Source organism: Coturnix japonica, chromosome 15 (assembly GCF_054131305.1).
Source record: "Coturnix japonica strain WE chromosome 15, WE-NBRP24, whole genome shotgun sequence".
NCBI classification, from domain to species: domain Eukaryota; kingdom Metazoa; phylum Chordata; class Aves; order Galliformes; family Phasianidae; genus Coturnix; species Coturnix japonica.
Window position 1 is genome coordinate 8,133,192 of NC_140677.1, and position 23,573 is coordinate 8,156,764.

The 23,573-nt window shown below is 37.3% G+C and overlaps 2 protein-coding genes across 11 annotated transcripts in view; one reads left to right on the forward strand and one right to left on the reverse strand.

Moving 5' to 3' along the window:
* The window catches only part of CFAP20DC (CFAP20 domain containing), a 58,920-nt gene that overhangs the window by 8,571 nt on the left and 26,776 nt on the right, over nt 1–23,573 (forward strand). For 6 of the 10 annotated variants that reach the window (XM_015874916.3, XM_015874922.3, XM_085516729.1 and 3 more), the window contains exons 6-12: nt 10,689–10,803; nt 11,888–12,044; nt 13,795–13,959; nt 15,620–15,756; nt 15,919–16,099; nt 16,648–16,794; nt 20,244–20,575. In XM_015874916.3, coding sequence (XP_015730402.2) covers nt 10,689–10,803; nt 11,888–12,044; nt 13,795–13,959; nt 15,620–15,756; nt 15,919–16,099; nt 16,648–16,794; nt 20,244–20,575 — 1,234 coding nt within the window. Of the gene's footprint in view, nt 1–10,688; nt 10,808–11,887; nt 12,045–13,794; nt 13,960–15,619; nt 15,757–15,918; nt 16,100–16,647; nt 16,795–20,243; nt 20,576–23,573 lie in introns of those variants that run through there. The other 4 variants (XM_085516734.1, XM_085516733.1, XM_085516732.1 and 1 more) reach the window with 3 other exon arrangements.
* KCTD6 (potassium channel tetramerization domain containing 6) overlaps nt 11,283–23,573 on the reverse strand; it is a 93,928-nt gene continuing 81,637 nt past the window's right edge. Inside the window, exon 6 of the mRNA XM_085516760.1 lies at nt 11,283–11,406. The gene's annotated coding sequence lies outside the window, so the exon portion shown is untranslated. The remainder of the gene's footprint in view (nt 11,407–23,573) is intronic.

Sequence of the window (23,573 nt, forward strand, 5' to 3'; positions counted from 1 at the left end):
CTTTTCTTTCACTTTTCTTCCTCTTTTTCCATCACTTGCTTTTTCTTTTTCTTTTTTTTTTTTCTTTAATAACTGTGAGAAATCCAATGTTCTGCCACCCCTTCCATCTTTGTCTGCCCTTTCTCTTTTGAGTTTATATCTTAGTTCTGTCCTTTTACGTGCATTAGACCTACTGTCTGTATTGATGAAATAATCCCTTTTAATGTGTCTTCCTAATTTTGGTTGTTTTTTTATATTTTACAAAAGAATGAATACTAATGCAGTGCTGCTTCACTACTTAATTATATGAAAAAATTGCGCTTGTTCTGATAATTACTTAAGTACATCAATGCATTTAAAGTAAATGAAGCTTCCTAAAGGTGTATACACAGAGGATGATAGAAATTTATTGGAAAAAATTAATGTGTTGCATTAGAAATCAGCTGGAATTTATTGATGTGCCAATAAACTCCATGTGAAGTCTTGCAAAATAGACACTGCATTTCATGCTGCCAGACTCCTGATAATCCCATCACTAGTAGTATGTGACTGCCTTACAGTTCTTTTCTTTCTGATGTTTTGAAAGAAATCTCTGGCTCATTTGTGGAATATTGCTTGTGCTGATGCTTCTTACATAGTCCAACTATTTACTACTGAGTCTTTGAATAGCTCCATGTGAGAATTCACAACAAAGCCATCATACCTCTACACTTACTCTCAGAGAAAAAAACAAAACAAACAAAAAAAAATAACCACATTTTGCCAGGTTTTAAGAATTGTGCATGCAATGCTTCATGCAACATTTCTTCACCTCCCAATCTGCACAGATAGAAATAGTTACAAATTTAGTTGGAGCATCATCCTCTCTTATGGATTTTATTTAGTGATTGATCTGATCAGCAAACAATAATTTCTGCAAGGCCATCTATCACTGCTGGCATCAGCGGAGCTCATCCTTCTAACCTGCTCCTATGAACTGGTCATGTGAAGTTCCTGCCATAAATACTGAATATGCAAACAGTTGTTTCAGTTATCTGTCTTGCTTTTGTTTGGAAAACAAATTAAGCAGAAATGTAGATACTTTGTTAGGGGGCATGAATAGATGCATATCACCACATGAACAATCAATGTATCAATCTGCCTAACAAATATGTAAAATAAATGGTGAATTTAAAATGTGGTGAAGCGTAATAAAATCCAAGCTAAGGTAAAGAGCATTTAATGTATGCAGCCTTTTTGAAGCAAATAATAGCAAAGCTGTTAGCAATACAGGATATAGCCATCTGTTGTAAACAGTAGCCGGTAGTTAAATCCTCAGCATTATGGATTTTGCTACCTTTCTGAAATAGCAAAAGTAACTCAGTGTTTGGAAAATATTTGTACATAAAAGAAAACAGCATCTGGTTTGAGTTGGCATTCTTGGTTTAGTTCCCAGTATACGGACATGTTGCAGGTGCTACCACTTCTGCTTGGCACTTCTTCAAGCACAAGTACATTCATTCTTAAAATACTCAAATGCCAGTCATTTGTTATACTTTATTTTTGATAGGCTCGTTTTAGATGTTCAATATCATGTGAAATTAGTAAGTTATATAACAAGTTATACAGCAAATGAGTAGAGCTGCTGATGTGAGAAAATAGACTTATAAATTGTCCCATAGCTACTCCCACAAAAGAAAATACAGTGTTAAGTAGAGTTGTCTGAAGCATGAACAAGAATATGAGCTCAGTTTCTGATTACGCACTGAAATGCTACATAGACTTGTATGCGTCCTTGTAATTCCCCTACCTTTTCTCTTCCAAGTTTTTATACAGTGCGTGGGAGTAATATTTACTAATCTATTATGAAAATAGATTATAAAGAGTCAACATTAATAATGTTACTTTTAAACACACAAAAATTTAAAATAGGAGTGATTGTAAACTTTAAAATCTATTGGATTATCAGTTTGTGCTGATAGGAAAAATTTAGTATTTTTGAGTTATCCTGACACTGAATAGAGGTCAGTGTAAGAGAGAGAATATGTTTGGCAAAAAAGGGAAGTTCCTCAATTCTGCATATGGGCAGGATAGAAGTATGCAGTAACAAATTGTGTTGAAGCTTATGTGTACCGCTCTGTTTTTATACACATTTCTAACTCACTCCTGTCAAAATATTCCACAGAGAAAGCCAATATCATAATCTGTTATGGATAGGATTCGTTGTGAATAACAGTTTGGATACAGAACTGTGTTGTGATGGAAGGAAAGTATTCTTGTCTAGAGGCTAATAAATATTTACTGAGTAGAGGTCAGTCCCCATTATAGTACTGCCTCACTCTGAGTAGCAACTTGGAAGAAGGTAGGAATGAAATTTGCCAGGGGTACCAAACACTAAGAACTATTCAACTGTTAAACAGATGTACATATCTTTTCCCACATTGGCAAGAAAAGTAAACTGAACTGAAGGCTTATTGGTACCACTTCTTCAGACCTTTTGGAATATATGCTGAGGGATTTTTTTTAATCATAACAATTGTTTGCCTTCATCTGATGTGATATCATTAATGGAATTATTCCCACAGCTGGTTTTTCCCCGATTCTTGATAGTTTTCTCCTCAGCTCTCTATGGTTTCATGAAGATATTAATGTTTGTTTCCCTCATTTTCTCCTCACAACTGTGAGCAGTCAGGAAAAATATAAAGAAAGGCTGCAGCCATTCACAGAATCAGATAACGATTGTGTGGAAGAGACCTCCAGAGACAGTCTAGACCAGGTTATGAGCCTCAGCATGAATGAAGAGTCCACAGAGAATCTGAGCGACCTGTTCCAGGGCTCAGTCACCCTTAGTATACTTGAGTGTTTTTTTACCCCCCTGTTTATATAAACTTTCTGTACTGGTGGGATTATTTCACCCCATATGCAGGGCTTACATTCCTGCAATTTAAAGTTAAGAGTCTGTATTTTAAATTTGATTTATTTATTTTAAAAAGCTTCTGGCAATGCATCAAATGTAAGGCTGGTGCTTGTTCCTTGTTCACATGTTTATAACACAAAGAGATTCTCTTGATTTATCAAATAAATGAGAACCCCAAGTTTTAACGCATATGTACAGTGACAATAATGAAAAGATGGTGGTAAATACCCAAAAGGTTATTTACAGGAAAAACTCACCTATATGGAAGCCTTCAGTCTGCTGGGAACTGCTAAGGCAATCTCCACCAAGCAGCAACCTCCAAGAGATGCTGCCTTAGTGGTGGTCAGCCCTTAAATGAGGTCTAGAGGAGGTGGAGTCACGCTCCATCCCTTCCAGGAGCACAGCTAAATTACTCTCACGTGTGCTCCCACAACTGACCCAACACTTGCCTCAGCTGATTAATCAGAGGTTCAGGCTGTGATTACCAATTTCCCATACACACGTATGTTCTGGAATTTAAGTTCTAAGAAGTTCTCTGTCAAAGTTTAGCTAATTATCTGTAGAGGATCCTGCAGGTGAAAAGGGCATGAAATGCCCACATGACTTAAGTATTTGTATTTGCTCACATTAAATTGTATTGCAGAGCTTGTGAACAGCTTAGTAGAATATACTGTTTCACCTTCTTTCCTTTTTTCAAACTGTTGTTTTTGAAAATACAAGTTTATTGCTTTCAAATCTTCAGTAAGCAGAACTCACTACATTTACATTGCTAATTTATTCACAGACACCATAATAGCTTGAATTGATGTGAGTTACATGCTAATAACAATTAGTCATCTTTTTAGCTTTGGCGACAGATAAGATAAATTATTCATGTTAGTCTAAAGACTCAGCATGTTTTTAGGCAGAGAACAATAAAAAAGTATGAGTGTTGGTTAGTCTTGCAAAGGTTTTATCTGACCTTTCCAAATTAGAAGCAGGACATAGAAGAACATGGTAGGACTAGACTAACTGTATTGAAGCTTTCAGAAAAGGCTGAACATAAACTTCATTTAAGAGATTCAGCTGGTGAGATTATTTGAAATGCTGATGTTTAGCACGGATGAGATTTGCTCCTTGAATTTTTTGTGAGTCAAGCATGAAATAAAGAAACATTCCCAGAGTATGTTAAATTCTGTAGCTTACTGCAGAGATTAACTCATATACTTGCAAGTAAACAACTTATTTTTTAATCATTCTTCCAGTCATCACTTTCACTAATGCAGCAGCACAGCATGGATGGTATTTTAGGAAATATATTCCAAATGAGCAACGTTCTACTTGTCAGATTTAAAAGGATTTGTGCAATTATCATAGAACTGAAAACAAAAAGCACAGTCCTAGTTTAAGAATATGTCACCAGTTACACTGGCGTTTGTTCTGAAAGAGGATAGTTATTTTTCTACTGCCTTATCAGGATAAAGGCTTTTTCCATTGTTGGAGCTTGCAAGCAATCCAGACTTACTTCCTGCCTATTGGAAGGATCTGTTTTCCTCAGCTCCCTGAACTTCTTCAGTAGTTCATAGTTCCCTATTCTTTTTCCTCCACAGTTCTCAAGGTATCTGTTATCTAAATGTATTTGTTCTTGCTGTGCCTCTTAAAAGCATTTCAGTTCTTAGTCCATCTTTCTGCAGTATCTCTTGAGACCATGTGGATCGTCATTAACACCTTTCTTTTCTGTGCCCTTCTTGAGTCCATATGTGTGAGTACCATGTGGGGGGTAATACTGGATCTTTCTTCAGCAGCCTGTCTCTCAGTGTTTGAATGGATACCCCCTCTGCGCACAGTGTGAATCAGTTGTCTCTCTGAGAGTTACTGAAAGGGGAATTTGTGATATTCGCATGGGCTGAACAGATAAAGATGTGTACAGAATTGTTCACTTGGAGAAACTGAGACATGCTTTAGCCAGAACTCTCTCAGACACTGAGACTGTTTCCCTTCAATAACTATAGACTGTTTTTAACACATTTATGCAGAAGGTTCTTCTTAAAAGGGTAATTTCTTGTTTCTCCAGTTATTGAAAGGGAATTAAAAAAAAAAAAAAAGAAAAAGAAAGAAAGAAACAAGAAAGAAGATTTGGTTAAAAACTATAGGTTTTAGATTTATGTGTAAATGGACACATTAACCACTGTTGGAAAGAAAGAAATGAGGATGGGGGGGCAGAATACACATCCTGAAACCATGTGGAAATCACTCACACCTGGAGATCCAGGTGGCTAAAGAAGTTGAGCATTGTCAGTTTCAGTTATTTTCATGACAGTGTCTTCTATAGTAATTTATGAGGAAGTTTATGTTAAAAAAGCTGCCATGTCCTGCCATAATTAAAACAGAGAAGACCAACGTCTATTTCTGAACAATACATAAACTTTCAGCTTCTGAATAGCTTACAAAGACTGTGAACTGCCAAGAGTGAGAGAAGCTTTTATTTGTCCACAATACAGGTAGAAGAAACAGCACTCAAATAAGTGTAATTACAAAGGATTGTGAGGTGCATCTTTTCAAATGGCAGCGGCAAAGAAAAACCATGAGCATTCTGACAAGTTAATAGTGTAGGAAGACAGGAAAAGAAGTAATAAGGTCAGTTAGAATATCCTCTTTTAAAGTTTAAGGAGGCTGTCAGTGTGGTTTGAAGATCTACTGGAGTCAGTCCCTCAAACTGTCCACCCCTTTTTCTTTCGCAGTTCAAAAAATGAAGGAGTAATGATTGTTTACCTAAAAAGAAAATTGCTGGCAAAGTTGTGATCTGACATACAGCAACAGTGATCATGAGTAAGAGCAGAGCGAGGTGCGCAGTGCAGTTGCTTTATACCCAAGAAAAGTAGCAGTTAAAAACTAGTAATAAAGGAATCACTTATCTCTTTCCAAGGATCAGGGCTCGCTGAACGCTCCAAAGGGAGCCAGGTTCGCACACATGAATTGCTTCCACCTGTGCTCACAGGGCTGGCTACACCCCCTAACCAGGTGCTCAATCACTGGTTCAGGCCATGACCTAACAGTTGCCATCCAGTTTGGTTTGTACAGTTTGTTGTTCAGGATGTTCAAGTAAAGTAAATAATGTGATCTGTTGTTAGAAATAAGTTTTGTTCTGTCTTTTTAAAGGGCAGACTTTTTAGCAATTTATATAATTCTGTAGCTAGAATAAATGGATTAAATATGATACGTTTGTTTATAATTGAGCTATCTATTACCTGTATATAGCAGGGGTGAATGTAACCTTTTCTTTGTAAATATGAAAGGACTGATGGTCTTTCTGGAACAGATACATTTATGGAATGAAAAAGAAAGCACAGAGAGTTACAGTCAATAAACTGAGTAACAGAGACAGCAGAATTAGCTACACACATAAATAACTGCATGATAAGGGTAATCTGATTCTGGGAAAGATATTTGCACTGAACTTTCCACTTATTGATACTCATTAGAACATATATGTATATGCTTCATCAATGCTGAAGAAATCAAAAACTATTTTCTAGAGTTACAGTTTTCTAAATGAATTGATAGAGTTGGCTGTGTTTCAGATGAACTTACCATAAACAGGATTTATTACGAAACTGAGAGAGAAAAAGCCACACAGATGAGGTGATATCAAAACCAAGATGTTAACATCTCAGGATATAGCTATAACTTAGAAGTTTTCTGAACATGTTAGAAGAATTAATGACCGTTTCAAGATGTTGTTTTGGGTTGGGGTTTTTTTTGAGTGTGTGCAGCTTTAAGAGTAATGAAACTGCCACAGTGCATTATTCTTGATCACTGAAAATATCAGCTCGTTCTTTCAGTTGGGGAATCGATGGCAAATATGTCGATTATCTTGTCGAAAGAACCCAGAAGTCACCAATTCTTCACAATTGCTTATATTTGGAAAGTATTTCTATTTCAGCAATCAGATTTCCTGATTCTCTTTTAAAGAACCTGACACCTCTTGTACTGCCTTTTTATGGAGACTGTTTAAGAAGAGTTTAGTGGGTGGGTTGGTTTTTTTTCCTTATTTGTTTCCAGAAAATGATGATCAGCATAGAAAATTCCAGTATATAAAATGAAAGGTGGTTCTTCGTAACTTATTCTTCAGGCCTTGGTAACATGTAACTCTTCTTCATCTTTTGTTGTGTAGATATTTGATTGATTATCATCGTAACTGTTTTAATGATGGCAAAATACAGAGCTCTGGATTTCAGATTATCAGAGAACCACTATCTCCAATTGACAAGTAGCATGTAAAATAAAACATGAGTGAAGTAGAAACTGATCCTGAAAAAGCTAATGTAAGAATCTGTGACCGTGGCAAATCACGAAACCATTGATATTCCTTTGCTCTTTCTGTCTCTAAAATGAGAAGATGTGGGTACTACCCAGTATTTGTGAAGAACATCACTTTTATAGACACGAAGGCTTGAAGATGACTAAGATCTAATATGCTAACATACTAATAGTTAATATTTACCGGAGGATTCTGCCTGGATTTTGACCAGGGAATGTGGAAGTTTCCATGGATAATAAATTGTATGGCAACTGTATGCTTTTTGCATAGCGACGTTAATGAAATACCCTCTTTCCTGTTTGGTAAACTTTCAGGTTAAGTCATTTATAAGGAGAAAAAACACTTTCATTTTAAGAACAAGCGAGCCTGATAAATGAAGCATTTCTTCAACAGTCCAATGTCATTTTTTCTAAGTTCATTTTAAGCCTTGAATTGAACATTAACAAATGGTTATAAATGATTATAAACACAACAAAGTGAATAGGTAATCTGAGAAGATGAGTTTATCTATACTCTTGGGTAGCTGTTACTATTTACTTGCAATCTGGCATTGGTTACCATTGTGAGAATAGTCAATCAAAGTAGAATATATAAAATAAAATTGAAAATTGAATTGGAAGGTAATCTTACTTTCAAATGGTTTGCAAATGTAGATGTTAAGTGTGAAATGAATGCAGTTAATGGCCGTAGCTGGGAGAGTTATGCACCTGCTGATCACAGGAATATTATTATAAATGAGGCTGATTTTCCTGTTGACTACCTCATTTTTCTCATCGTGGTCTCATTACTTTTCTATCACGTCTGACCCTTAGATATAAATACTCAAACACAGATATTGTAAAAATACATTAACTCCTATATGGATTTTTTTAAATATATCTTTGAAAATGAGGAAGCAATGTAACTGAAGAGTCCGTAAGTTTTACCACTTCCTGAAAAATTCTCTTTAATCTCCCAGCTGGTAAATTATTTTATAGAATTTTAAGACCATTATCTTTCTTCAATTTTGCCCCTTCCTCAAATATTTCACCTGATTTCTACTTCAGTGTATAAATATTTTTATTGTTTATATTTATTTATGGAAATAAGTTTAAGCTTCTTTAGGTGCGTTTATGTCTATCTAGGGTTTGCTTCTTTATAGCATACATGCCATCACAAAAAGCATCTTATTCTAGATTGATGTTTCAGTGCATGATATAAATATGTATATTTTTACCTAAATGATCATATTTGTATTGTACTTGGGAATGTAACTAAGCTGTACATTTACTAATAGCCTTTTGACTGCAAAGGTACCTAATATGTTTCAGGAGAGAGAAAGATAAAAATTTTCATACAAAGCTAAACTATGACATTTCAACATTATTTCTTGAAGTAACATTATGGAGTGAAATAAAGTTTCTCTTGCCAGTTATTCGGAGATATTCATGATTTAAGTTCAGGCTGGTACTGTTTTGTCAAAATCATCTTTTATATCATCATTTTCCATCTCAAATAACACTGAGTTTCAGCAAGAATACTGTTTTTGTTTGGTGCTCCTGCATCTACCTGATTCAACCTACCTGCTCAGCTGTCTGCATAACCAAGACATTAGGAGTGTTTCAAACAACCAGTACTGCCATTCACTGGAATTCTTTGGCACCTCAATTGCACTGCATTTCTGAGCAGCAACATTTAGAACAGAGTGGAGATTTAGAAAAATACCCTACACTTAGAAAAAGCCGTACACTTTCACCAAAGTATATAAAAGAAGCAGAGTAATGGATGGAGCTGTGCCTGGATCTGGGGAACAAGTTTAGCTGTATGGCCAACTTGATGATCTTAGGGGAATTATTTCATGTTTTGCCCCAATTTTATCAAAAGCAAAATCAAGCCCAGAATCCTACCATTGTAAGATGCTTTAAGATCTTGTGATGAAAGCACTTTTCAAGAGCTTGATGGTATTATTCATCCATTCATAAATATACATGCAGCTGATACTGAAATCTCCTGTCGATGGCAGTGCTGAGGACATAATGCTGTACTCCAGCACATAAGTGATATTTCTCTCTTCAAGATGCATGCAGTTTATTTGTGGAACTACTCATCTCTCAAAAGAAACTGCTAGTAGGCTCTTCCATTCTGTTTTGATTCACCAACCAGTGTTATGAGGATGGATAATTCAGGCTACGAATGGGAGAGTGAAGATCCAGCAAGTTGTGGAAAGCCTCTTAACCCCTTTTACTTTGTGTGATGTTCACAACATTAGTGGGAAAACAGAAGGAACTCGCATGTTTTTATCTAGTAGTACCCTTTGCTATTCACTTAATTACAGTTGCTTTGTACTGAATTATGTCCTTTGCTAAAGTCCTGAATTGCCAAAAATAGATGTAAAATGTTACACACCGAAGCTGATGCCTTTCTCACTTGACCCCAGGAGTCCTGAGAACATTTCAGGATGTTTATCAGCGTATTTTGGGTGACAGTATTTCATTAGTTCAGCAGCAGGTAGTCCCTACTAATTAAAAACGTTGTTGAAAAAATAAAAAAGAAGTAATCTACAGGGTAGTCTCACAATTTTGATTTCAAGTTTCACAAGCCCAGAATTTAAATCATAATTATTTATGAGTAATTACTTTTTGAAAAAATAATAGTGACAGCAAGTTGTTTACTGTAATTATTTGTCACCTTCTCAGAGGGGCTGCTAATTATAAAGAAATACCCATCTGTTAGAAATGGGGTCGTTCAGAAATGTAAGAAAATGTATTGTGGTTTCCCCACAGAGACTGCAGCCTTTAAAGTCTGTTGTTCAGTATCACAGAGTGGCAATACCAACGTTGTGCTGCTCACAGGACTTGAAGATAGCAGAACATAAGCAGTCTCTTTATCAGTTGAAAGCAAACCCAGTATTTGTGATCATGGCTGTGGTCTAAATCTATTACAGGTGTTCAAATTCAGCATCCTTAGTGTCACTGTGAGATGACCTGAATAGTGAACGATGCATTTCTGTATTATGTTTTACACTGGAAGGTGTGTGCTCTGCAAGTGAGATGAACAGACGGTCTTATGCTTAAGCTGACAAAGAGTCTGTATAGAATGACAGAGGCTCTTTTCAGGAAGGGAAAGCAAATAATGTTTTTCTAGTTAGAAGGTGACAGTGTATCCCAAGATAACATGAGCTTAAGCGGAAGAAACAAGTGTGATTATTAAAGGCTACTGGGTTCGCACTTCAGACAAATTGAATTCTTTCATAGTCTAAAGGGTTGTGGAAATCTAGGAAAGAGTGTAGACTGCTGAAATAAAATTAGCATGTAAAGTGATTTTATATATGCAGGAATATAGCCACCACGGTTGGATTTGAGAAAGAAATCTCATTACTCATCTTGTAAAAAGTAATTCTTAAATTCTCTATTTGCTATCACTGACACGAAGGTTCTGCATAAGAATAATAGGGATTTTTTTGTGATTGCTGAAGATACTGGGTTATTGAATTGACAAAGATCCATCCTGTTCTCTCCTGCTTTTATTTTGCAGGATAACTGATTTAGGAAATATTAAAAGAAGATTATATTTGTCAACGGTCCACAAGGAATTGTCTGTCACCCCTCTGCATGCAAAAATTCCTCTGTTTATGATCAAGCGCAAAATAGTAGGTACTTGGGGTGTCCTTTAACTGTGGGTGAGCAGACATTTTTATCAAAAGGATTTTACATAAGTCTACAGACCTGTTGAAATCACTTTTTGCTTCAGAGCACAACTGCTTCACAATGTGTGTGTGTGTCCCACCTCCTGGATGGTATCAGAGCTGCTTAATACCATTCTCCAAGATTTGTGATGTTTGTGATGTGTTTATCTGTCATTTTTACTGTCTATTCAGCCTGTGGCCCTGTGTCTCTCCTTCTTTATAGTACTCCTATTCACATGTACCTTTTCCAGTAGTGACCTTTTATAACATTCACTGGAGCTGCAGCTGTCAATTATAGTTGATGACTACTTTCATGTGCTTCGGGTTTCTCCAGTTTCTAGAATATAGAAGACACCACATATCAACCTGATGAAAATAAAACAATAGTCATCACATTCTCCCCATTGTTTTCTCCCATACCCAGCCAGGGCATATGATAATACCTGTCAGGACAGAAAACCTGGGAGGTTACCATATAACCTTGTAAGAACTTGAATCTTGAATACTGCTTTAGAAGAACTGTCAGAAACACAGGTGTGAGCTCTTCTTAAACATCTCAGGCTCAATCTGGAAGACATAAAGCCACAAGAAGATATATTCTGTTAGTTCTCTTTTTAGTATTATTTGCTTTATGCAAAACTTATTTTCCTAGGAACATACTGAATTTTGTTGTGATCCATACCCAGACAGATACTGGAGCTACTAATTTCTGTATCATAAAAAACAACAACATGCAAGTAGAAAATGTTCATTCAACATCTTGCTCACGAGTTGCTTATTCTGAAATAGCTGCAGAATGTATTGTGAGTGTGGTAGGGAACTGAGCTCACTTGAACTGGGAGTCACTAGGCTGTATGTAGTGAGTTGCTGACATAAATAGTCGTTGGAAGCACAAAAACACCTTTTTAAATGTCAAAATGTTATGCACTGTGGGTCACAGCCTGTGAGGATCTAATATGCCATTAAGGCTTCATTAATTGAGATCTGTACACTAATACACTTCTGCAGTGATTATTGGTGATTAAATAATTTTGTTTCTTTTTCCTAGTGGTGCAATTTGTGCATTGACCTGGTAGCATTCACCAGTGAAATATTCAGAGGAGCCATCTTCCAGTCCTTGGATGGAATTATTATTTCAGCTAACTGTAAACTGAGGAAGATCTTCACATTAAAATCCAAGCCTCAAGATACAGCTGAAGAAAATGGTGTGTTATTATTGCTTTCTAGTCTTAATCACAGCTGTTTATATTACAAAATCAAAAGCTTCCTGGTCTTCAGATTTACAGCTTGAAAAATGATCTGACTACCTGAAAATTAAAGGGACATTAAAGGGATTCTGGAGAAGTTTAGCAAGACTGTCAATGTATCAAAATGTGTCTTGCATTTGGAAGACCTAAACCAATAAGGCAGAGTATATGATCATTGTGATTACTCCTGGTTTTTTGTTTGTGAGCTTGGAAAATATATTAATTCACTAAATGACTATAGAGGAAGCCCAACCCAGTACATTCTCAGTGGAAGCTGCACTGAGAGGCGGCTCTGGCTTTAATTTAATTTAATTCCATCAGCACAGCTTTTTTTTCTCTTGCCCATTCTAAACAGATTTTGAAGTGTACATAAATGGTCTAAATGAGTTCCAGAATTCCAAAACATAGTTAACATAATGAGTAGACAGCTTTAATGAACTGTATGCATGGTAAAATATTGCACTTTTAATTACTGGATTATCATTTCTATGATTATTACACAGCTGGTGGGCATTAGTATTTTCTGTGTGCTTGTGAATTTCCTTCTGTAGGCAATGCTTCAAATCAGGTTTCAGCTCAAGGTTTGGCTGCATAAAAATAGCACGATACTTCATACTTAATTACAGAAAAACAAGAATAGTTTTTTGTTATTGATTAATTTTCAGTTAATGATCATGAATTGATAAAGCTTTTGTTCTTATCAGATGACTGGGACAGTTCAGTTCCACTGAGTGCAGTGATGGTGTAACTTGTGACAGTTGAGCTCTTTTGCTTTAACCTCCTCAGTGGTGTTCTCTAGGTGTAACATGTTACTCTTCTGTAGTACTTGCATCTGCTGTGTACTGTATTCTTAAAATGACAGCAAGTAGAAAGGAGAAACCAGTATTTTTGAATGAGATCACTGACATGGATAGGGAAGAATTAATCTCCTTTGCCCTGTGGTATTGAGGCATATAAGCTTGATATACACCTCTGGCTTCCATGTAATCCAAGGATTACATATGCTTTTTTTTTTTTTAACTATGTATTGTCCCACTGTAGTAAATAGCATGTGGGCTTGCTGAACATAGCAGTTAGTATTCAGCTTGGCTAAATAACTATGGTCACTACTGTAATACGACATAAGACAAGTGAATTTTTCTATTAGATACTCAATTCTTGGCCCATTATTTGTGCTAGGTTTTGGAGTTACGCATCCCTCCTATTCCAGGAAAACTGGCTAACATTCCTTATTTCAGCCTCGTCACACAGAAAACTGTAAGAATTTACATCAAGACTTAAGGAAGGGTCCTAACTCTGAAAAGGTTATTTTGTACAGAACAACTTTCATAAACTCAGTTTATACTGGTTATCAAAGGGAAAGCAGAGACAATAAGATCACGTTCTACCAGCACCTGCTGTCACAAGAAGAAACAGGTTGGCAGCTTTTTGGTTTAGTACAGAAGTACAGTGGGACACAAAGCTTGGAATTAAGTCTTGTCCATTTTTTTTATTTGCATATGCAGGACTTTGCTATTTGCTACTCAGATATCCCACTGATATCACAGCCATGGTCAGATGATCAGTTTGTCTAAAAATCAGAGTACCACCATAGCAAATGTTACAAATGACTGTAATCCACAATGTATGTTATCTAATTAACTAGAAATGTAAAGCCAATTTGATGCCATTGTCACCTGTGAGTGAAGACAATGTTTTTATTTTCTAGATCAGCGTGTTGTTCCATTTACACCATGTGAACCCACAGATGTTATTCCTCGATCCTGCCAGCTTAATGCAGACGTGCCACAAGTTACACAACTGCTGAACTTGGCTAAAATTCACAAGCCAGAAATAAAATGCAGGAGTTCTCCATTAACAATGCAAGAAACAGGTATTCCATTGTTCTGAATTACTGTCCATGAGGTCCATGCAGCATGCGTACAAATAACAGATGTTTGATGAAAAAGTGCATGCTTTATTTTTCTATTGCCTTCAAATAAAATACAGCAACTCTTAAATTAAGCTTATCAAGTACAATAGTGTGAGTGCTGTATTGAAACCACCAGCAGCAAAAAGTTTGTTTGAAACCAAAGAACTCAACATCCCTGGCCTATGTGAACATGAAACATAAGAAATATCTTTAGCTTAAAGATTAACCTTTATTTTTAGCCTCATCTTACAAACATGGCCTGTGTTCTTCCAGATGTGCATTTCGAAGTTCAGACACCAAGCTCACTTGCAAATGGAAGCTTTGGTATGTTTAAGTAAATTTCAATTGGAGAGTGGGCTTTTTAGCCACTAAACATTTTGTTTATTTGATATTCAAAAGACCAAATTATTTTTAGTCTCATCCACTTTTAATTACACATATTATTTCATTACGCCATCAACACACTGTTATGTGTTGATGTAGGTAATTAATTGCAGTCAATTAATGTGTTCATAAACAGAAATTTTCATGCAAATCAGATTTTATAATTGAAGCTAACAACATCCCAAGGTAGTCAGCAAATTAAAGAAATTGATGTTGGGTCATCCAATCTTGTGAGATGGCAGCTGTTAGCAGGAACCAAATGTCACAGCACAAACAAAGGAAAAAGCTAATGGCAGAAAGTGGCTTCTTTTGTGCTTATTAGTGCAGTAATCTACAACATTTGTATGATTAATGTATGATCTTTTTTTCACTTCTCTGTTGGCAATAGAGATAGAACTTATCTGGAATGAATATTAATTCTATAAAAATGCTTAAGAAAATCTACAGAATGTTGTGTTCCTACTTGATTTCTCTTTGCTTTATGAAGAGATCTCATCACAAAAGTGAGGCAATAATTTAACGCTTAAAGTTGGAGCAAGAAAAAAACCTTCACACGTTTCAAATTTCAATTGTAAATTAATGTGAGGTTACAATGATTTATTTAGTTGCTCTGGGAAGGAGAATCCACTGACAAACTTGGAAATTCAAGAAAAAGCAAAAGGCAAAGGTTTATTACATGCAAGTCTGGAGCCCTGATCATAAAATTACCTTCATACATCATCAGGCAACTTCATTCCTTTTACATTGTTCTCAAAGCATTCACCTACATTACATACTCGTTTTCTTTCTTTATTTTTGCAGAGAAGTTGGCATTTTCTCTGAAAATGATAACAGAAATATTTTAAATAGTAAAACCTGTCAATAAAGGGCTATTTACTTATTAGAGCTGTTTGTTCTCACTGCCACAGGTTGGGTTTCCACTGAACTTCTACAGAAATCATGCAAGTTTTCTGTGTGTTTCTACATAGCTTCTTTTTAAACAAATCTTTAAAGGAGATTAGAAATAAATCTGTATAATGGACCAAAACTTTCTTGCTTGTATGTTTCTAGAAAATGCTTGTTTTCTTTAAGTAAAAAGATAGTGAACTTTGAGTACAGATTTCTGGGGACTGTGCTATAAAGGAACATAATTTTTGCGTATGTCTAGGATTGATAACTCTCTCTGTTGATTTTAAAGTTATTAATATTTATTCTAAGTACTTTAATATATTTTTCAAACTGATTGTTCTTTACTTAGCTCGCTTGGTTAATAGAGGACAAGGCTATAAGAGCAGCAGTAAAACTCAGGACGTGTCACATATTGCATTTGGATCAAAGATCCTTGGACCGCCTCCATCTTCAAACAGAAGAGTCAGCACAAGGATATCTGGAGAGGTAAGCAGGCTTACGTTACAACAAAACTGCTCCTCTTCTACAAAGGAAGAGATCAACCAGCAAGAAGGAATGTTATACCCAAAATGTATTTCAGAATAGATATGAGCCTACATCGTATGTATGCTTGTGTGCAAATATTTTTTTATGATGATGTCTTTCAAGGTAACAAGGACTGCGGGTAGCAAAAGCGATAGATCCTACCGACTTCAAAGTCCAGAAAAAAGAACTGAATCCCTACAAAACACAGAGAGACTAGAGCTGTCGTTCTCACCATGCATGGATTCTTTAGGTCAAGGAGATAAAAGAAATACTCACCAAGCAGCTAAAGACGTACATCAAAATGGTAAGAGCCTAAAGGGAGCAATATATAAAGAGCTCACACACAGCCAAACATTTTCTCAGGATTCTGACTTCAGAGTGTAAGTCTTAATTCTCAATTTTACTAATCCTTTGCCTACCCAGTTAATAACTGAATGCATTTGTGTGAAATTATGGCTTATTCTCTGATACGATCTTGAAAAAGTGCTCGTTCTCTGAAGGTTTTATAAGCATTTTGAGCCAAGGACCACCACCTGCTGACAATAGCTGCAGGGTAAACATATTCCTGTCTACCTCGTGCTGTGTATGTAACTGGGCTAGTGTAGTGATTCTTGGTAACTTTGCAGGTTTTGCAAGGCTGTTTTGTGTACTTCTGTATTTTGCCCTTCTGTACATAGTGCTCAATTTTGATTTTATTGTGTCTGTCATATTCCTGCTGCCCCACAAATTCCCAAGCTGTTCAGACCATGATTGTATCCCTGCGCTATGCCCTGTATACTGGTCTTCCATACCTCAAGTGGGAAAAGCATACCTGCTCACAAGTATTTGATACATGTCTGGCTTGTATTTCAGACTCTGCAGTTGAGACTGAGAAAACCTCTGAGAATGGAAGAGCAGATTTGGAGCTCCCCTTGCCACAAGATCCATCAACAGATAAGAACGGTCATAGAAGATTATGTCTAAAAAATGCAGACGAAAGCACATGGGAGACAAGCACTGGTACATTGCTAATTTTTATGTTATTTTACATCTCAGTTCTGTGTGGGGCAGGGGACTGTTTGTGGTAAATTTCAAAGGACTCAGAAGCAGTTCACATAAAATAAAAATGTATGTGCTGTAGGGATTATGGAAATCAAACACCCTGCAACAAAAGTGCTTCTGAGCACTGATAAAGATTTGTAGGATTAAGCAGAGTACCAGTGCAGTGAATGGGTAAAAAAGAAAAAATCCACACTCGCTTCATTAAAGGGAAAGAACTAAACTTTTTTTTCTTTAAATCTCTATTAAATTTACCACTAAAGACTCCAAACATTGCATGAACAAGAAATTTTACTTGTTCCAGATAAGAGTTTAGGATCTCTCTTATGGGATCCATATAATATCTTTTTTGTTTGTTTTCCTTTAAAGATAAGCGGTGAATTTTATTTTTTCTTCTTATTATTTCTGGATTAATGTCTTCTGATGAACTTCCCATAAGCAACTTATTGCTTAAAGAAAATTTGCTATCCTCTGTTCTGAACTCCTCCAGAGATGACAGTGGGAAAATGGTAGGAAAAGTTCACAGAAAAGGGGAAAAAAGCACATCCCACAAAACCTGATAGTCCTACTAATGTTCAATCAAATACTGTACAAGTGCTTTACAAAAGAAAGTAAAACATATACTGGCATTATCAGATGAGGAAAAAACCAAAGCCACTCCTAACTAATCCTTACCAACCATTTAATGTTTACATTCACACTGAATACCCAATGCTAATAAAAGCAAAGAAACAGTCATTACCGGGATAACTTGTATTGCAGTAGTTATTCATGCACACTGTCAGGATTGTAACCCCATAAACCTCAGAATTTGATGTTCAAGCCAAGTAACTCCCAGCAACTGATGTTGTCCTACAGCAAGCATCCACACGCTTGGTTCAACAGCACCAACTCAGCCACAAACAAGATCTCACACTCAGATGTGTTAACGTACATACACTCATGACAATGCATTGGCACAAAGACTCATTCCCTAAACAGTCTCACAGCATGTATGATTTTTGACTCTCCATTTATACAAAACAAGTTGTAGCAACAAGAATCTGTCATGTATAACTCTTTTCTTATAACCAGATGGTTAGTATTCTTAAACCCTGTGCAGCCGTCACCTTTAGTCATCTAGGGACAACACTATACTTGTGCCATTAGCTTGAGTAAATATTAATTTAAGTTTTATGAGTGGAGAACATTCATAGGTACTTTTTTTTAATCATCAAATGTTCCACAGCAGGTACACAGTACCTTTATAAAGGTAAATTATTTTTTTGCAAGCAAAAAAAAACAAGAAGAGAAAGCATTGTTTATAGTTTGTCAATCTTAAATATGCACTGTTAAAACCTTCATTAAAATGTTAGGCTGCAATTAGAAGCTTTACCATAAGCCTGACTGTGTAGAAGAACTAATTAGATGTTTAGGTGATCATTCTTGCATTTATCGTGTTTGCTGCAATGCTGTGATTACATAGCAATTTACATATTTTGCTCAGAAGATGCTCCAAATTGTTCATTACAATTGACATGTAAATGGTGGGTATAAAAGAAATTGCAGTATAGTTTGTGGTTGAGAGATAATAGGATTCGGTTTGGTCGAAAACTCTCCATATCTTTCCCTTGTAGACCATTAACAAAATGGCACAGTGATTACAGGTTACTGAAGTTGCTGAACTCAATACCTCGTGTAAAATGACATTTAGAAACCTTCCAGTTTTTTCTTGCAGTTTCAGTTGCATCTGCATACAGCTTTTTACACATAAATCCAATTACCTGGCTAATTAAGATATGTTTTCAGGTGAGTGTGACAAAGTATTAAGTGATCAAAGAGAGAACTCTGCTCTCCAGTCCTTTTACAGACTCATAGTTATTGATCAAAAAAAAGGTCATTGGATTTACACAAGCGAAGGGTGATTCTTCTTAAGGGCTGTGAATAGCATCGCTCATTTCTTGAGAATTTTAAAACAAATAGCATTACTTACACATTCAACTTGCAACTCTTACAGTCCAAAAGCAATGTCCTGTATTTACCAAATGCAGTTGGTATTGTACGGTATGTTATCTAATTTAAAAAGAGATTGTATGAAAAGCCTCAGGGCTTCTTGCTACAGGTGCCCTTTATTTAGAGACTGAGAAATTTTCTCCTCTGGAACAAGTAGGTGGAAGCCATGTATATACAGGATGTGTTGAGTACTTTTCACCTGGTACAAACTGCTGTGTAGGACACTAACTGCAGTTCAGTAGCTTCACTGGCTGCATTCAGTAAACTGGAAGAACCAGAGCAGCATAGTAAGAAGGCAGGCGCTCTTGCCAGCATTCTCATTTTTCCTCTTTCTTTTGCTTTCATTTAGTTTAGAATTTGTTTTTTTCCTAAGCTGAATCTGCCTGGAGTAATAACTATGTCTAACAAAACTGAGAAAGAATCAAATTCCATAGTAAATTTACTCTGCTCTGTGACAACAGGCATTTTATTATTGCAGTGCTACTTTATTATTAGGTTTATAGTATTTTTTATTGAGACTTTTTCTTTTTTAATATGGTTGGTAACTTTGTTTTATGGAGCCAGAAAGTTTCCAAATCCAGCGAATAACCCACACCACGCCACCTTTCATGAAGATGAGGGAGGATCACATACTTGAGCGGTTCTCCTTATCTCCGCTGCTATTTGAGATTGGTTTTAATCAATCAAATTGACATATATTTTTTTCCGATGTCATCATTCCAAACTGCAAAATATAACTTAACAATGAGAATGTAAAAATGGTCTTTTCATGTTTATCTTGTGCTCTCAATCTTCAAATCCATTTCTGAAGTTTATTATTTGTTTTCATATTGGCAGATTAGTACAATCCGTGTTCAGGGAATCCTGGTGAAACAGATCTTCATACATTTTTCATGTCATGCTGTTTTTCAATAGAGCTACAGTTTGAAATTGAGATTTATAAACCATAGGTTCTGGATATAAAAGAAGGTGTAGGATTTCAATAATAAAGCAGCAGATTGCAACGTTAAGAATCTTCCACCAAGTATGTGTGATTTTTGGAGGTAAAAGAGCCACAAAAATAAGCCTATAGAAAAAGATCAATTGCCAAATTTAATAAAATTACATTTTCCTGGAATGAAACTCATTTTCAAATCTTAACAGCTAATCGGGCTCAGATTTGAAAAATCACAAGTTTGCACATCGTGTGTTGTACCTTGTGCATTTTTTGAGCTGCAATCAGGAAATGTTTTGGTTGAGCTCCCTAGAAAGCAGCCTGATGTCTTTCATTGAACCTTCATCACTGTTCCAGATGTACACATCAGAACTTCTGCATTAAAACAACAATCTCTTTCCCTACAACTTCCAGAGAAAAAAAGAGCTATCAGTATAAAGTATAGTTATATGTTTTACAATGCAGTAAATATTTTGCATTTCAGATGAATGGATGTTTCCAGAAAGTTCCACTGAGAACATTCAGTTGGATGGGAGCGAGCAGCATGCAGCCACTCAAGGTTCAGCCTGCTGGGATTTAACCTCACCAGAGACCGCTTTTATTGAAGATCAGCACAATGAAATGGGTGATTGCAACATGAATCAAAAAGAGATATTCACATTTTCATCAAGACCTCGATCAGCTCCTCATGGGAAATCCCCAAATACATCACCAGAATGCTGCATTTTCCCTCTGGATTTGAAGCAAGACAGTAACTGTGTCCAGGGGGAAACCCAACCTGAAGATAACTTTCAAGGAACTGACAGTAGTGAAGAGGTAGGCCGCTTTGTGTGCAGTTCTTGATAAAATAGTCTTTGTCCTAAAACTCCTAAGTTGAGATTCTGTCTTCAAGGTAGACAAGAAAGATAAATCATCTTTTCCCCATGTACCTTTAAGTAAATTTGTCTCTGTCAGGTTGCTGTATCTAACAGAATACAGGGGAGAAAATGAAGGCATTCCTTCTGTAACAAGTGGACAAAAGAAACTTAAGTCTTTGTCAGCCCTTATGCCAGTGCTGAGATGTGAGCATTCTTTGACCATCTTCTAATAGAATTTAGGAAAGCCTGCATCATACATTTTAGCAAGACATATATTTTTTTTTATGCTTGAATGAGTGTCCAGTAAATAAGGCTCCATTGTGCCTTTCAGAACTGTAAGCAGAGACTGTCTTGCTCACCAACTCTGTTGAACATTCTGGTGTATTTCATTTTTAATTACAGAATCTGTTTGCAAGCATTCCAGTCTTTTCCTCATAGGAGTAAAAATACAATCAAGATACCTAATGCTAGGACACACCAAACAAATATTGTGGGAATCCATATTCCTGATGCTAATTCAACAGATAACATTTCTATCAGCTTTTTTTTTCCCCCTATGATTTTGTGGGTTTCCCCACTACCTGCAACACTTAAACCTGTAAGGTTTTGTTATTTTAAACAAGGTTCCAGAATTTCAGAGTTAAATCAGTCTTAGTCAGGCTAGTAATTCATGAACAGTGTTATATATGTAATAACATACTGAAGATACAGAACTGCTTCGATTTCAGATAATTTCTTTGTCAGTTATCTTCATGTACAACAATCAGTGGCTTATTTTCATGACACGCCCCACTAAAAGCTCCAGGCCTCAGTTCATCTGGCAGTCTGTTAATGCTGCAGCAGACCAGACTGGGGCTGTCACCAGGTGGCTGTCACACTGTTGGGTTGATTGTACTGCTGGTGGATTCATTTGCTGGAAAACAGAGTTGCCAAAGAACTGTGTCCTTGTTGGGCTTCCCTCCCATTTAAAAATCCGAACAATTCAAAGCACTCATTGTGTTTCCATTCAGACATTAACAGATGCCATCATCCATCACAGGAAGATTACTGTCCTGGGATATGAAAGAGTCCACATGCTGTATAACATCACCAGTAATGCAGGAAAGCATGAGGTCCTTGATGGATAGACAAGGCCCGGTGACAAATGTGAAGCGTTGTGTGGTGTTCTTGGGTCTTTACATTACCCAATTCTGCTAAAAGATCTATTGTTCCTCACAAGGAGCTATAAATCTCACATCATTGCATGTTATCTGTAATGTCCTGCCATACTGTCATCCTGCCCCAGAGATTCAGTGCCAAGTGTAGAGAGATAAAAGCCATGATCAAACACTCCTGTCTTGACAGCACGGTAGGAACACTGTGGCACAACATTAATGACCATTTATAAGGCTGATGCAAGACAGACTGAAAGAGTCCTATCTTGCCTACAAAGATTTGCACTACTATATAAACTTAAAACTTCCTTGGACCACGTGCCAGAGGTAGAACAGGGCATGGACTGTTTCATTCACAGTCTTTAGATGCAAACTGCATTACATAGAGTCAATATTGCATCTGGAGATACATTACATGAAAACAAAAGATAACCCCACTGTAAGGGTAGAGCAAGTCCGAGAGTGCCTCCTTAGACTGAATGAGTATAAGTCTATGGGGCCAGATGGCGTGCATCCCAGGGTCCTGAAGGAGCTGGCTGAGGTGGTTGCTGAGCCGCTCTCCATCATATTTGAGAAGTCGTGGCTGTCAGGTGAGGTCCCGGATGATTGGAGGAAGGGTCACGTCACTCCCATTTACAAGAAGGGGAGCAGGGACGACCCGGGTAACTACAGGCCGGTGAGTCTCACCTCTGTGCCTGGGAAGATTATGGAACAGATCCTCCTGGACAACATGCTTGATCACATAAAGAACAAGCACGTGATCCGAGACAGCCAGCATGGCTTCACCAGGGGAAGGTCATGCTTAACTAATCTTGTGGCCTTCTATGATGGAGTGACGGCGTTGGTGGATGAAGGGAAGGCGACCGATGTCATTTACCTGGACCTGAGCAAGGCCTTTGACATGGTCCCCCATCACATCCTCATCTCCAAATTGGAGGGAGGTGGATTTGATGGGTGGACAACTAGATGGATAAGCAATTGGTTGAAAGGCCGCAGACAGAGGGTGGTGGTCAATGGCTCTATGTCCAGGTGGAGGCCGGTAACGAGCGGCGTCCCTCAAGGGTCTGTCTTGGGACCGGTGCTCTTTAACATCTTTATTAATGACATCGATGAGGGAATGGAGTGCACCCTCAGCAAGTTTGCTGATGACACCAAGCTGAGTGGTGCAGTCGATACGGTGGAGGGAACAGATGCCATTCAGAGGGACCTTGACAGGCTGGAAAGCTGGGCTCGGGTGAACCTAATGAGGTTCAACACGGCAAAGTGCAAGGTTTTGCACTTGGGCTGGAAGAACCCCAGGCACCTGTACAGGCTGGGAGGAGTTGTCCTTGAGAGCAGCTCGGCTGAAAAAGACCTAGGGGTCCTGATAGATGAGAAACTTAACATGAGCCAGCAGTGCGCTCTGGCAGCCCGGAAAGCAAACGGGATCCTGGGCTCCATCAGGAGAGGGGTGGTCAGCAGGGATAGGGAGGTGATCGTCCCTCTCTACTCTGCTCTTGTGAGGCCCCATCTGTTGTACTGTGTCCAGGTGTGGAGCCCTCAGTACAAAAAAGATATGGAGATTTTGGAAAGGGTCCAGAGGAGGGCCACAAAGATGATCAGGGGGCTGGAGCACCTCCCCTATGAGGACAGGCTGAGGGAGTTGGGCTTGTTCAGCCTGGAGAAGAGAAGGTTGCGAGGTGACCTCATTGCAGCCTTTCAATACCTGAAGGGAACTTACTCCCAGGAGGGGAGTAAACTCTTCGAAAGGGCTGATAATAGCAGGACTAGGGGAAATGGTTTTAAGTTGAAGGAGGGAAGACT